The sequence below is a fragment of the Dryobates pubescens genome, chromosome 6 (assembly GCF_014839835.1).
Source record: "Dryobates pubescens isolate bDryPub1 chromosome 6, bDryPub1.pri, whole genome shotgun sequence".
NCBI lineage: Eukaryota > Metazoa > Chordata > Aves > Piciformes > Picidae > Dryobates > Dryobates pubescens.
The window spans coordinates 32,734,535-32,747,297 of record NC_071617.1 but is presented as its reverse complement, the minus strand read 5'-3'; the positions used below and the strand labels follow the sequence as shown (position 1 = coordinate 32,747,297).

Genomic DNA, 12,763 nt, shown 5'->3' with positions numbered 1-12,763 from the left:
AAGAAAAGGAATCCACCAAAGTTAGTGTCCTTAGACACGGCTCCCACGAGAGCAGCGCTGCCTTAACAGCGCAAGAGAAGCTGCGCTGCCGGCGTGTTTCCAGTGAACAGCCACAGTTTACACCAGGCAGGGTTGCTCCAGCATGAGATAAGGAGCAGGGTAGAAGGGCTCTGCAGAGGGACCTCGACCGACTGGACAGGTGGGCAGAGTCCAATGGGATGGCATTCAACAAATCCAAGTGCCGGGTGCTGCACTTTGGCCATGGCAACCCCATGCAGAGCTACAGGCTGGGGTCAGAGTGGCTGGAGAGCTGCCAAACGGAGAGGGACCTGGGGGTGCTGATTGACAGCCACCTAAACATGAGCCAGCAGTGTGCCCAGGTGGCCAAGAAGGCCAATGGCATCCTGGCCTGCATTAGGAATAGTGTGGCCAGCAGGAGCAGGGAGGTCATTGTGCCCCTGTACTCTGCATTGGTTAGGTCACACCTTGGAGTACTGTGACCAGTTCTGGGCCCCTCAGTTTAAGAAGGACATTGAGACACTTGAACGTGTCCAGAGAAGGGCAACAAGGCTGGGGAGAGGCCTTGAGCACAAGCCCTATGAGGAGAGGCTGAGGGAACTGGGATTGTTTAGCCTGGATAAGAGGAGGCTCAGGGGTGACCTCACTGCTCTCTACAACTACCTGAAAGGTGGTTGTAGCCAGGAAGGGGTTGGTCTCTTCTCCCAGGCAACCAGCACCAGAACAAGGGGACACAGTCTCAAGCTGTGCCAGGGGGAGTTTAGGCTCAAGGTGAGGAGAAAGTTCTTCACTGAGAGAGTCATTTGTCATTGGGATGGGCTGCCCAGGGAGGTGGTGGAGTCACCATCCCTGGAGTTGTTCAAGAGGGGATTGGACGTGGCACTTGGTGCCATGGTCTAGTCATGAGGTCTGTGGTGACAGGTTGGACTCGATGATCTTTGAGGTCTCTTCCAACCTTGGTGATATTGTGATACTGTGAACCCAGCGTGCAGAGGTCTGGGGAGAAGCCAGGTCCAGGTGCTGCAGGCTAATCTCTCCAATTTCACTGTTAATCTAGTGAGTCCAAAACGTGTCCAAAACAAGTCCCAAAACTGAGTCTGAGACCACTTTCTGGTCACTGTGTTTAAGATTTCCCTAGACAGTGTGTCCAGTGCCAATATATACCGGGCGTGAAGATCCAGATCCCAGCGCGGGCTTCCCCACGAGTGAATACACGTGAGGGACTTCAGCTCCCAGCTGGAGGAAAGGCCTCTTTTAACTTTTCCCACTCAAGCCTGCAGGGGGAAGGGAAAAGAATTTCGTGCCTTTGTCTTCTCCCATTCAAACCTCTGCAGGTGGAGGTGGGAGAAGGGGGGTTTGGAGCACCCTACAACATACACATACTGAAATCTAGAATTTCTTTTTTGCCATCTCCTTATCACCAGTAGTTACAAAGCAAAGGGCTGAAAAAATGCAAATTGATACTGCATTGACAAATAGTAGGAATTTCAGAAACCCTTTCAGTTTCTAATAAAAGTTGTACCTGCTTCAATATGTGGGAGAATTTACCAGAGAATGGGACACTGCCTTCTCCCTCCTGCTCCTTCAGACATTGGTGCACAAGATGGGGTAGAAGGGGACAGATTTCTAAGCAACATCTGGAAGAGACATTTCTGATTCTCATGTCTTGGACATAACAAGAAGATACTGTTATGTGTGCAGTGACAGTATTAGTTTCATAGCTGTAGTGGAGAAGCTCTTACTGAGGGCTACTGAAATTTTGGTTATTTCTTTTCTGGTAGCACTAGTGAGGAATTTTTTGTTCATTGAACCATGCAAGGAAACAAGAATTAGAACTTCAAGCAAGGTCTACATGGAGTGTGTGGTGCACAGAAAACTAGTATTTTGGTTTTTAAAACATGTCAGCATCCTTCATCAGAAGTGTGGTTGTTTTTTCCTTTTTCCTCTTTTTATTTTAAGAGGAGCCCTCAGAAATTTGGGAGCAGGCTGCTTTTTGGAGTGTTGGCATTCTTGATTGTCCTGAGATACCATTAGGTGAGATAATGAGGCAGGTTCTAAAGTATTTTATCCTCTTTGGGAATAGGAGTGCAGTTGAAGAGTAGTATTTTGGTGTAAGGATGTGGGAGTCTTGTATGACTGGACCCTTGCTGCTATTTCTGTAGGTTGCCTTTGGGTCTGGGTTGTTTTGTTATGCAAGAAATAAGTGTGTTGTTAAAGAATGGAGCAAGAGAAGACAATGAAGGGAGGAGAGAACATTTGGAGCCAGTTTAATCCCTAGCTTATTCCCCTGTCTCCATAAGAATGAATGCATTTAGAAACCTGCTTTTTTAAGGGGAATCTGCAGCTGATTAATTGGTTCATAATCTTAAACTGTTTTTATTGAACACTATGCAAATTTGTTATGCTAGCATGAGACCAGTCTAATTTGATACTGAATTGATTGAGGAATTTTTACTTTTTTAAAGAGTATTGTTTACCCAGTAATTTGGTAGTGTAAACAGTAAGATGTTTCCCTGTAAGACTTTGTTCTGAGATACTAAAATTCTAGGCCATTGTAATTTTGCTATCAATAATTGCATTTTTCTGAGAGGCAGATGGGAAGTATTACACTTAGAAAGGGGATATTCATATTCATGTATTTCTTTGTGTGGGCTTCCTTGATCTGATACATGTCATGTGCTGAATGTTTACAGGATAATATGATGTCTAATGTAGATTAATAGGGTTTATGCACAGCATGTAGTCTTCTGTGATACTTAGAATGCTGAACTACACAAGATGATTCAGAGGAGGTAGAACAGCCACATGCTCATATTTGTTTGAGAGCAGTAAATTTAGTGAGCTGTTTAATTGTCACAAAGTGGTTTCTGAGACAGTATCTATTCTGTGTTTTCACCTTCAAGAAGTAGTGAATTGTACAGACTGCTGAAGAGCTTCATTCATATTCCAGCTGAAGTCCTGCTCTTTCTGCTTGCCTTGGGGAAAGGGAGGGAAATGCAGCATTAGAGTAAGCATCTGGCAGGCCAGATTGTCAAAGACAGAATCAATCATTCAACTTTGGAACAACAGGAAGTATGGAAGAGCAGAACCACTAGCAGACAACTATAACTCACACAGGGGCTTTTACAGCCAAGTCTTAGCAATGTGCTTATTGTGTCAAAAAGCCACAGGCTGCTTGCATGGAAATGGGGCTCCGTGCTATGCACACTCTGTGTTACTGGTGGGGAGCAGCTGGAGAAGCAAAAAGCACAGTGCTGTTGAAGATTGGGAAAGCAGCCTGGCAGGGCTGGCACACCTGTTCAGTATTCACTGACAATGCTTCTGTGCTTTGGCAGCAACAAGGCTGGAATTTAAATAGGGAAGAAACAGATGAGTTAGTCTCAGGTGTGCCACTGATGTTTCACTTCAAGCATTTCTAGGCCTCAGCTTTCATTAAGCAACTTAGAGTAAGAATAACTGAAGGCTAAAGTCATTAGAAAATTTGCTTACAGGTCTGTCAACCTGGAAAATAATGATAGTTTGCAGCTTTAGAACACCTTGCAGGTTCCTTGGTAATAACTGGTTAAGACTCTTGGTACATGCTTGAAATTAGTTTCAGTGGTGCGAATGTTAATGTTTTTGTTTGCTGAGGAATGTAAGGGCTCTCAGGCTCACTAAACAACTTGCCAAAGGTTTTGTCTATAAAGAAAGCACAGATGTGGCATTAGAGCCTGTTGTACAGCAAAAGACATTGAAATGGGAGATGACAGCCACTGCAGTTAGAGAAATTGAGCATGTGGGTTTTACTGTGCAGGGTGTTCAGGGGTTTTGCTACTAAAAATGTCTTAGTAATGGTTCATTTGTTTTGATAACTGACAGGTAATTTAAGAAGGGGAAGGTATTGAGCATGCAAGTCAGGCTTGAATAAATGCTGACTAGCTCCATTATCAGATTATAAAGCTGGCATTATAAAGAATAGATGGGAGACTTATGAAATACACAGCTATCATTAAACACTGAGGCTGCTGCGTATGTTATGACCAACTTCTAGAGGAAAGCAAAGAACTCAGCTGAACTCTAAGCTAAATTTAATGTTGTATCAGTAACTGGAGAGTTCATGGAGAAAATTTCTGGAGTACAAGGAGGCTAAAACAGGGAAGAGATTAGTAGTATGAGTAAACAGACTTTTTATAGTGAAGGAGATGCATCTGCAAATAGTTGAAACAAGCTGTTTCTCCGTTCCAAGGTCCCCATTAGATACCAATGTTTTTTCTATGAAACTGGTAGAAACAAACCAGAGTGCACTCATCTAGCAGTCAGGAGTATAACCCTACAACTACTCTGTGCCACCTTGTCATAATTGTGAGATGATTAAAAATGCAGTACTGCCAGTACTCTTCCCTGCACAAGATTCCATTTGTCCCTTTGCATGCTCTCAGGGCTCTTCAGGAAAGTCTTACATAAAATGGGTAATAGTTGGACTGTTAGGTGGATCAGTTTCAAGTTGACTCAAGAATTTACTCATGCTCACACACATAGAAAAAACATAGAGTGACATAACTTGACAGTTAGAACTAGAAAATTGTAAAGACATCCACTTGTCTTTCTCTTCCTTTCCATATCAGCCAAGATGCGAGGTCAGAGTTTTGTGACTCTTCTACAGTGGCTTCCGATAACTTTGCCAGGATAAAGGTGGTTGTATTTGCCTTTGAGTTTTGGTGATGTCAGGATTGAGTCTTTGATCTCTGATTTTGGCAGATAATTGAAAAGCAGCATTTGTTTCCAAAGCTCTTTTAAAGTCTTCTCTTTGTAATACAGGATTTTTAGAGTTGATTTTTAAAAATTCACTTTTGAGTCACCTTCAAATGTCATCTTAATGATGTTAGAAAGCCAAAGCCTTTTATACTGGTCTTCTGCTAAAAAAAATCAGTGTTCCTGATGTAGAGATTCATGATTAGTCTGAAAAGTATGATTATGTGCTACTGAGTTTCATGGATGTATTTCTTCTGTTTATACTGAAGTGTAAGTAAAATGTCTATTTTGTGTGTTCAAGCTCTGTGTTGCATGGAAATGGATATTTTGAAATAAAACCCCTCAAACCCTTTGATTTTCATCTTTTGAAGTCTTTGAATATCTTCATAACAGTGTTTTGCTCTCTTACCAGAGTTTTGAAGGCACCATTGTGTGGGAGAGCCAGGATCTTCAAGGCCTTGTTTCAAGAAACCTTCATAAGGTGACGGTGAATGATGGAGGCGGTGTTTTCAGAGTTATCACAGTGAGTCATCTTGCTTTCTCTTCCACCATGTTTCTGTTTTTCCTGTAAGTCTTGGCAATTCAGCTTTGCGCTTTCCTGAACTTTTCTGTAACCATTGAGTCAGTTTGGCTTCTCTTGTCTCAGAGGGGAAGTTTGCTGTGTCTGGGATGAGGACAAAGGCATACAAAAAACTACACGCTCTCCTTTCTTTGCAGGTAGTAAAGTTCATCTGTTCTCATTGTCAGATGAGTAGCAGTATCACTGTATCAGAGATGGCAAAATGTGGGTCAAAAATGCTGTGCCGAAATCCCAGTTGATAGGATTAAGCCTGTTTTGCGTTTGATTTCTTTTGTTTTTTTTCAAATGTCTCTTTTTTTTTTCAGTTGAAATGTTGCCTGCTTAAACATGCTGTGCTGTTGGAATTGAGCCAAAATAAGTTTACATTTTGCTCTCAGTTTGAAACTTGTTTTTTAACACTTTCAAGGTACTGCTGGGTTTAGGTGAAACTCCAAAAATATGACACAAAACTTCAGAGATAAAAATCCTAGTTTTTCGTTACACAGGTCCCTAAACTAGTACAGCTTTAAATTAACTTCATTCTCCATTGCCAGAAAACTTTGTACCTCACAGTTGCAGGGAACACCACATCAGTGATGGGAGATGAACTAATTTATTTCTTTTCATTAATCTGTCTCTAGCAGGCAGGAGAAGGGTCACTGCCACATGAGCTCACAGAAGGTGTGGAGGGAATAGCAGGTGGTTTTATCTACACTGTTCAAGGTAAGTCTGCTGAAAGCAGACTCACATTTGATACTATACTAAACCAGGACCTTTAAATTACATTTCTGAGGTAAAATTTTTGCTATCTCTATGAACTTGATCAACTTAAGTTTTCTTTTAGTGGAAACAATTAAATTCCTTCTGTTTTTCTCATGCCTGTCAGTATTCTTGCAATATTTTCTTAGCTTTTACCTGCATTCAGTTATGTAATGGGGTTCAGCAGGGACCACCTAAGCTACAAGTGTTATAATTTGTGAAAATTGATATGCTGGGAATATTATAAAATATGAATTATTATTTATTAAATATACACATTATTATACCAAATGAACTAATTAGGATCACCTGCCTGGTTGATGGCAGGTAATTACACACAGAAGATATTAATAGCACAGTAGGAAACCAGTCTGAAAAAATCAGAAACTTGGAATTAAGAGGAACAAATGGCAAAAATCTTATCTACACCATAACAAACTGCAATGCCAACTTAGGTGGTGAGATGGACCCCTCGGCTTAGGAAGGGAGCCAAGCAATAGGTAAAGCTTCAAAAGCTTTAGAAACAATTAGGAAAGTTAGCCAAAGTTACTGACAAAACTGCTGGGCTGCTATTCAGCAGAGCTTTTGCTGGATAATGTGCTACCCGGAGTTGTGATTTGCAATCCAAAAGGCAAGGAAAATCCAAAAGGGTAGATTGCAAAACAGAGGAAATGTGAGAGAGGAAGCTGCTACTGTAGAAGAGCTTTGCAGCTAGAACGTGTGGCTGCTGGAACAAATTGCTATTTGCCCTGCAGACAGGAACAGAGGAATGCACGTCCTTGCCACAGCCCAGAATCCATTTATGACACACGCAGACTTCAAATCATCCCCTTTTGAAAACGGAACTGCCCAGTGGCAAATTCCCTGTCCAGATTTCGCCAGTCAGTTCAAAACGCTGTACAGTGTGTGAACTGCACACTGACATTCTCAAGCAGGCAGTCGCACGTGTTCCAGGCTGCCTGAATCCCGTGAAGCACAGGGCGTAGCTCTCACCGACTCCAGCTGGACTTGATGGCGTCTGCCTATTTTCTGCTCCTCTGCCTCACCCTGGACCCTGTAACAGGAGAGGGCAAGAGGGAGTAGTGCCAAACCAGGTTTCGCTTGTTAGTGCCTCTCCGGGGACAACATCAAAGCAATGCAGTTTGATTGCATTTAGCATAGGATTTTTTGTGGGTTTGTTTTGGTGTTACTTTTTTATGCCAGATATGCATGCTTTAGGAGTAATTGATATAACAGCCTTTTTACTGGTAAGAGTAACAGTGAGGTCACACTCTTTATATTAAAATACCTTAAAAATGTGAATATTTTTTTAAAAAGAAAAGGAAGTGAATACTGTTTTCCTTCAAACTTTCTGTATCAGACCTTATGCAAAAGTGTTTCTTTGTTCTGCAGCTTTTTAACATTTCAGCAAGATTTTTCAACTAATTGTAGAATTTTCATAACCACATGTGCTGTTTTGGCCCTGGCTGGGGGCCAAATGACCACCAAATCCGCTCTATCACTCCCTTTCTTAGATGGACAGGGAAGAGGGGAAGATACAACAGAACCTAGTAATAAGATAGGAGTGATCTAATAATGATAATGGTAAGCACAAGCAAAAAAAGTCTGTGCATAGAAGCAAAAGCAAAGCAAGATGTTATTCTCTACTTCCCATCAGCACATGGTGGTCTGTGACTCCCAGGAAGCAGGGTTCTACGTAGCAGTTTCTCTGGAGGACAGAAGACATGGATGAATATCCCCACACTTCCTTCTTTCACACAGTTCTTATATCTGAGCTGACATCATAATGGTATGGAATACCCCTTTGGCCAGTTTGGGTCAGTTGGCCTGGCCATGTCCCCTCCCCAAGATCTTGGACACCCCTCAGCATACTCCTGGGGCAAGAAAATGTTGGAAGAGCACAAGCCTTGGTGCTCAGCTCAGCAGTAGCCAAAACACTGGTGTGTTATCAACACCCAGCTACAGCACTGCAAAACACAGCACTAGAAAGATGCTTTGAGGAGAATTAACTCCAGCTCAGCCAAACCCCAGCGAGCTGAACACATCTTCAGATTCATTGTGTATGTCATGTATGATCCAAGAGAAGCCTGTGGAACAGTATGTAGGTGTGCATCTCTGTTTAATGCTGGGTGTGATTTCTTTCAGAAGGTGATGCTCTTTTAAAAAGCCTCCATACTCGTGCAGAAAGGTTTACAAGTCACATCAAAAATCTTGAGAAAGAAGATGCTTTATTGAAGGAAGAAAGCAGTACCTATGATGATATTGTTTTTGTAGATGTTATTGACACTTACAGAAATGTTCCAGCCAAACTGCTGAACTTCTACCGATGGTAAGTTGAAAATAGAGTACTATGCGTTACAAACAGCAATGTAACAAGATGATCCAGCATGTTACATTATCTGACAGGTTCCATGAAATACAAACCATATATGAGTTTTTCTCTCACAATTTTGGGGACCTGTAGTGAGTAACATAGGCTCTGTATTTGAGTGCTGACCCATGATGCCTCAATTAAGCATGAGCTGGCAGGAAACAGTTTCTGCTCAAAGAGTCCAGGTATGAAAATTTTCATGTCTACTTGTAATTTCTTTCAATTTGGTTCTGACTGAAAACTAGCAGCTTTAGTCTTTCAAAGGATGGCTTTTGGCCAGCTCATACGCTTAGTTTTTCATTCTGTGGCCACTGATTCTTGTGCTGTCACTGGGCACCACTTCAAACAACCTAGCACTATCTCTTTACACCATCCTTTCGGGCACTGATGAGCTCCCCACTGAGCCTTCTCCTCTCCAGGCTTAACAGTCTCAGCTCTCTCAGATTTTCCTCTTGGGAAATGCTCTCCAGTCCCTTAATTGCCTTGGTGGCTTTTTGGGGAACTCTCCATCCAGTGTGTTCATGTCTCTCTTGTACTGAGGATCTTAAGACTGTGTGCTGTAATCCAGTTGTCACCTTACCAGTGCTGAGGGGAAGGATAAGAAGCTTGTGTGCAGGGGGAACAGAGGGTTGAGAGGAAGAGTTTTCATAGTGCTTTGCATTGTCTGTGATTAATCTAATGAGTTATTACCTCCAATTTACAATTCTTTCTTTTACTCTGAGAGAACTGTTTCAAGTAATTAATGTTGCTGTGGAATAAGAAATAAAGCTGACAGTTGCTTATGCACTTACTTAACAACTTCTGTGGTTATAAATGCAACTGAAAAACTGAACCATGCTTTCAGTTCCTAAAAGAGTTTAAATGTCAAGACTTAGATCTTTGTGATAATTTCTTACAGGTAAGCAAAATTTTCAAGATTTAATAATAAAAGGCTTAAGGAAAATGCCCTTAAAAAGTATGTTTGTTAATCAACCCAGGAATGGTCCTTAGAATCTTGAGGGTTTTACAAGTGTCAGATATTCAACTATTTCAGACAGTTAAAGATTACCTTTTTAATAAATGGTGCTTTTCTGAGGAAAATTAAGTACTAGGCTGTTTCCACACACTTTGCTTACAACCATCTACAGTTGTACTGCCTTTGAACTGACTGTCTCATGCAGAGGAGTAGGCCACTGCCTTTTAACAACTGTGCTGCCATCATCATCAGGGATTCATACCCTTCTCAGGTCAATACTGTTTAAGGTTGAGTAATTAAAAATTCACCATCTGTCCTGGAGAACAAAACTTCAAGTTTATTTTTTCCAGCTCATACGTAAATCCATGTTGTAAGATAATCACAGGATGCAGCTGCATCACTTCTCCACAGGACAAGTAGGCAGTCTTGGTGAATAGGGAAAATGTTTAAAAGTTGAGGGTAAGAAGGACATTCCTGCCCTCCTCCTTCCCCCTCTGCTTCCCCAAAAGACCTTGTGCAATGTTCTGCTGCATCTGCTGCAGATGACACCAAGTTAAGAGCAGATGTTGGTCAGTTAGAGGGTTGAAGGGCTCTGCAGAGGGACCTCGACCAACTGGACAGATGGGGAGAGTCCAATGGCATGGCATTTAACAAGTCCAAGTGCTGGGTGCTGCACTTTGGCCACGGCAACCCCATGCAGAGCTACAGGCTGGGGTCAGAGTGGCTGGAGAGTTGCCAAACAGAGAGGGACCTGGGAGTGCTGATTGACACCCGCCTAAACATGAGCCAGCAGTGTGCCCAGGTGGCCAAGAAGGCCAATGGCATCCTGGCCTGCATTAGGAGTAGTGTGGCCAGCAGGAGCAGGGAGGTCATTGTGCCCCTGTACTCTGCATTGGTTAGGCCACACCTTGAGTACTGTGTCCAGTTCTGGGCCCCTCAGTTTAAGAAGGACATTGAGACACTTGAACGTGTCCAGAGAAGGGCAACAAGGCTGGGGAGAGGCCTTGAGCACAAGCCCTATGAGGAGAGGCTGAGGGAGCTGGGATTGTTTAGCCTGGAGAAGAGGAGGCTCAGGGGTGACCTCATTGCCCTCTACAACTACCTGAAAGGTGGTTGCGCCCAGGAAGGGGTTGGTCTCTTCTCCCAGGCAACCAGCACCAGAACAAGGGGACACAGTCTCAAGCTGCGCCAGGGGAGGTTTAGGCTCGAGGTGAGGAGAAAGTTCTTCACTGAGCGAGTCATTCGTCATTGGGATGGGCTGTCCAGGGAGGTGGTGGAGTCACTGTCCCTGGAGGTGTTCAAGAGGGGATTGGACGTGGCACTTGGTGCCATGGTCTAGTCGTGAGATCTGTGGAGACAGGTTGGACTCAATGATCCTCGAGGTCTCTTCCAACCTTAGTGATACTGTGATACTGTGATAACTGTTGTGGGCTGCAGCTCAGCATCTTACCACTTTTTATTTTGGCTACAGGACAGTTGAATCAACAAGTTTTGATTTGTTGCTGAAGACAGACGATGACTGTTACATTGATTTGGAGGCTGTTTTTAACAGGATAATGCAGAAAAAATTGGACAGACCGAATACTTGGTGGGGAAAGTGAGTTTTGCTTTAACTTGTCTTTAAGAGATACCATGTTTTTAGTGAAAGGTTAACTGCTTTAAGTCTGTTTGCATGCCTTTGTAGTATGCACTTTGAAGTCCATGCATGACAGGCATTGCTGCCCATGTTGCTGCTGTCTGAAATGGTGTATCTGGTTCACAAAGTCCTGAGCAAAGTTTCCCAGCCTGTATCACACTTGTAAATAACTGGGAGGATCAAAATAACCCTTCCACCCATGGAATGCGCTGCTACACTGGTATCAGATCCAGTAGAGTAGAAATGCTACGCTGCTGTAACCTTCATTGTAGCACAGCAGCACTGCATGTCTTCCTGGAGCAACATGCTTCCTGAGAAAAGCCAGCCTTTGCTGCTGAAGATGTCTGGCTTCACTAACCTGATACTAGCTCATGTTTACTCATAAGGTGATTTAATAAGGGGTGTGGAATAGCTGGCTCTCTTGTGATAGTCCAAAGGTCTGAGTGGTGGGTATGTAATTTGTGGCCTGTACAAGAACTCATTGCCTGCTGCCTGTTAATTTTGTCACCTGTTTTCATTTGGAAAACAGCTTAGAGAAAGTAGAGAAAACCCCAGTACTTTTCCTTGCTTCCTGGTTTTTAAGCAGCTGCTAGTTTTATCAGGAAAATAGGTGCTGTGTAACAGTGCTGTAACTGCATGCCTACTGGAGGCACCACTTTTCTGTCATGTCAATTAACCAGAGGAGGTTGGACACAAGATGTGCTTGTTTCCAGAACACAGACAAGGCCCTGGATGAAAGCCCAGCAGCAGATGCAGATATGCTGAAGACCTGACAGACAATGTTGTGTTTGTTTCTGTTGTAAGAATTTTCTCTTATTACCCAAGACTTGAGACCATACTTTTCAGCTGTTGTTTGATTAGATGTGTGCTCCAGGCTAGGAACTGTAATTAGCATCACCTTGTGTTTCTTCCTTTTAATTGTTACTTCAGGTGTTAGCTGTGTTCATAGGTTTCACAGAAGGATTTGTATAAACATCTCACATCTAATGTGGTCTTCAGTTTCAGACTAAATTGGGCAGTTGATCGAACTGGGAAATGGCAAGAACTGGAGTATCCAAGTCCTGCTTATCCAGCCTTTGCTTGTGGGTCTGGCTATGTCATCTCCAAAGACATTGTTCAGTGGCTGGCAAGCAACTCTGAAAGACTGAAGACATACCAGGTATTAAAGAATTGGTTCACTTTTATTATCTTAAACTGGTCTGGGGAGCAGCATGTGTACACTGCTCAAGTGTTAATGCTGGCTTTCTGCAGTGCTTTTGGTCACTTGTGTTTAGTGTCTGTTCTAGGTCAAAGCACAGCTGTTTTGGACTGATAACTTCTGGAGCTGTAGTCTTGATTTCTGTGCTGCCTTTTAAGAACAGCGTATTATCACAGGAGAGCTAAGAGAAATTAATTTAACACCTCTAAAACAGTCAAACAGGTTTTTTGTAGTTACATTTTTTACTGCTGGTTACATCATTAAACATACTCTAGTTTGCAGACTCATGCTTCATGCTTTCCTGCTGCTAATGTCTATATTTTAATTATTTTTTAAATGTGTTGTGTCAGGGTGAAGATGTTAGTATGGGCATCTGGATGGCAGCTGTAGGGCCCAAAAGATACCAAGTAAGTCTGAAGAAATTCTGTCTTTGCCCCAGCAGCCCCCATTACCACCCCTAAAGGTCTCTGAATAGGTCTAGCAGATCAGAGAAGAACATACACTTGTAGTTGGTGACCTTTGTGTGGAAGTAAAGA

The 12,763-nt window shown here is 42.7% G+C and overlaps 1 protein-coding gene across 2 annotated transcripts in view; it reads left to right on the top strand.

Moving 5' to 3' along the window:
- B3GALNT2 (beta-1,3-N-acetylgalactosaminyltransferase 2) overlaps positions 1-12,763 on the top strand; it is a 31,170-nt gene that overhangs the window by 17,411 nt on the left and 996 nt on the right. The window contains exons 6-11 of one of the 2 annotated variants that reach the window (XM_054162275.1): positions 5,162-5,272; positions 5,953-6,031; positions 8,213-8,396; positions 10,865-10,990; positions 12,029-12,188; positions 12,578-12,634. In XM_054162275.1, coding sequence (XP_054018250.1) covers positions 5,162-5,272; positions 5,953-6,031; positions 8,213-8,396; positions 10,865-10,990; positions 12,029-12,188; positions 12,578-12,634 — 717 coding nt within the window. Of the gene's footprint in view, positions 1-5,161; positions 5,273-5,949; positions 6,032-8,212; positions 8,397-10,864; positions 10,991-12,028; positions 12,189-12,577; positions 12,635-12,763 lie in introns of both variants that reach the window. The other variant, XM_054162274.1, reaches the window with a different exon arrangement.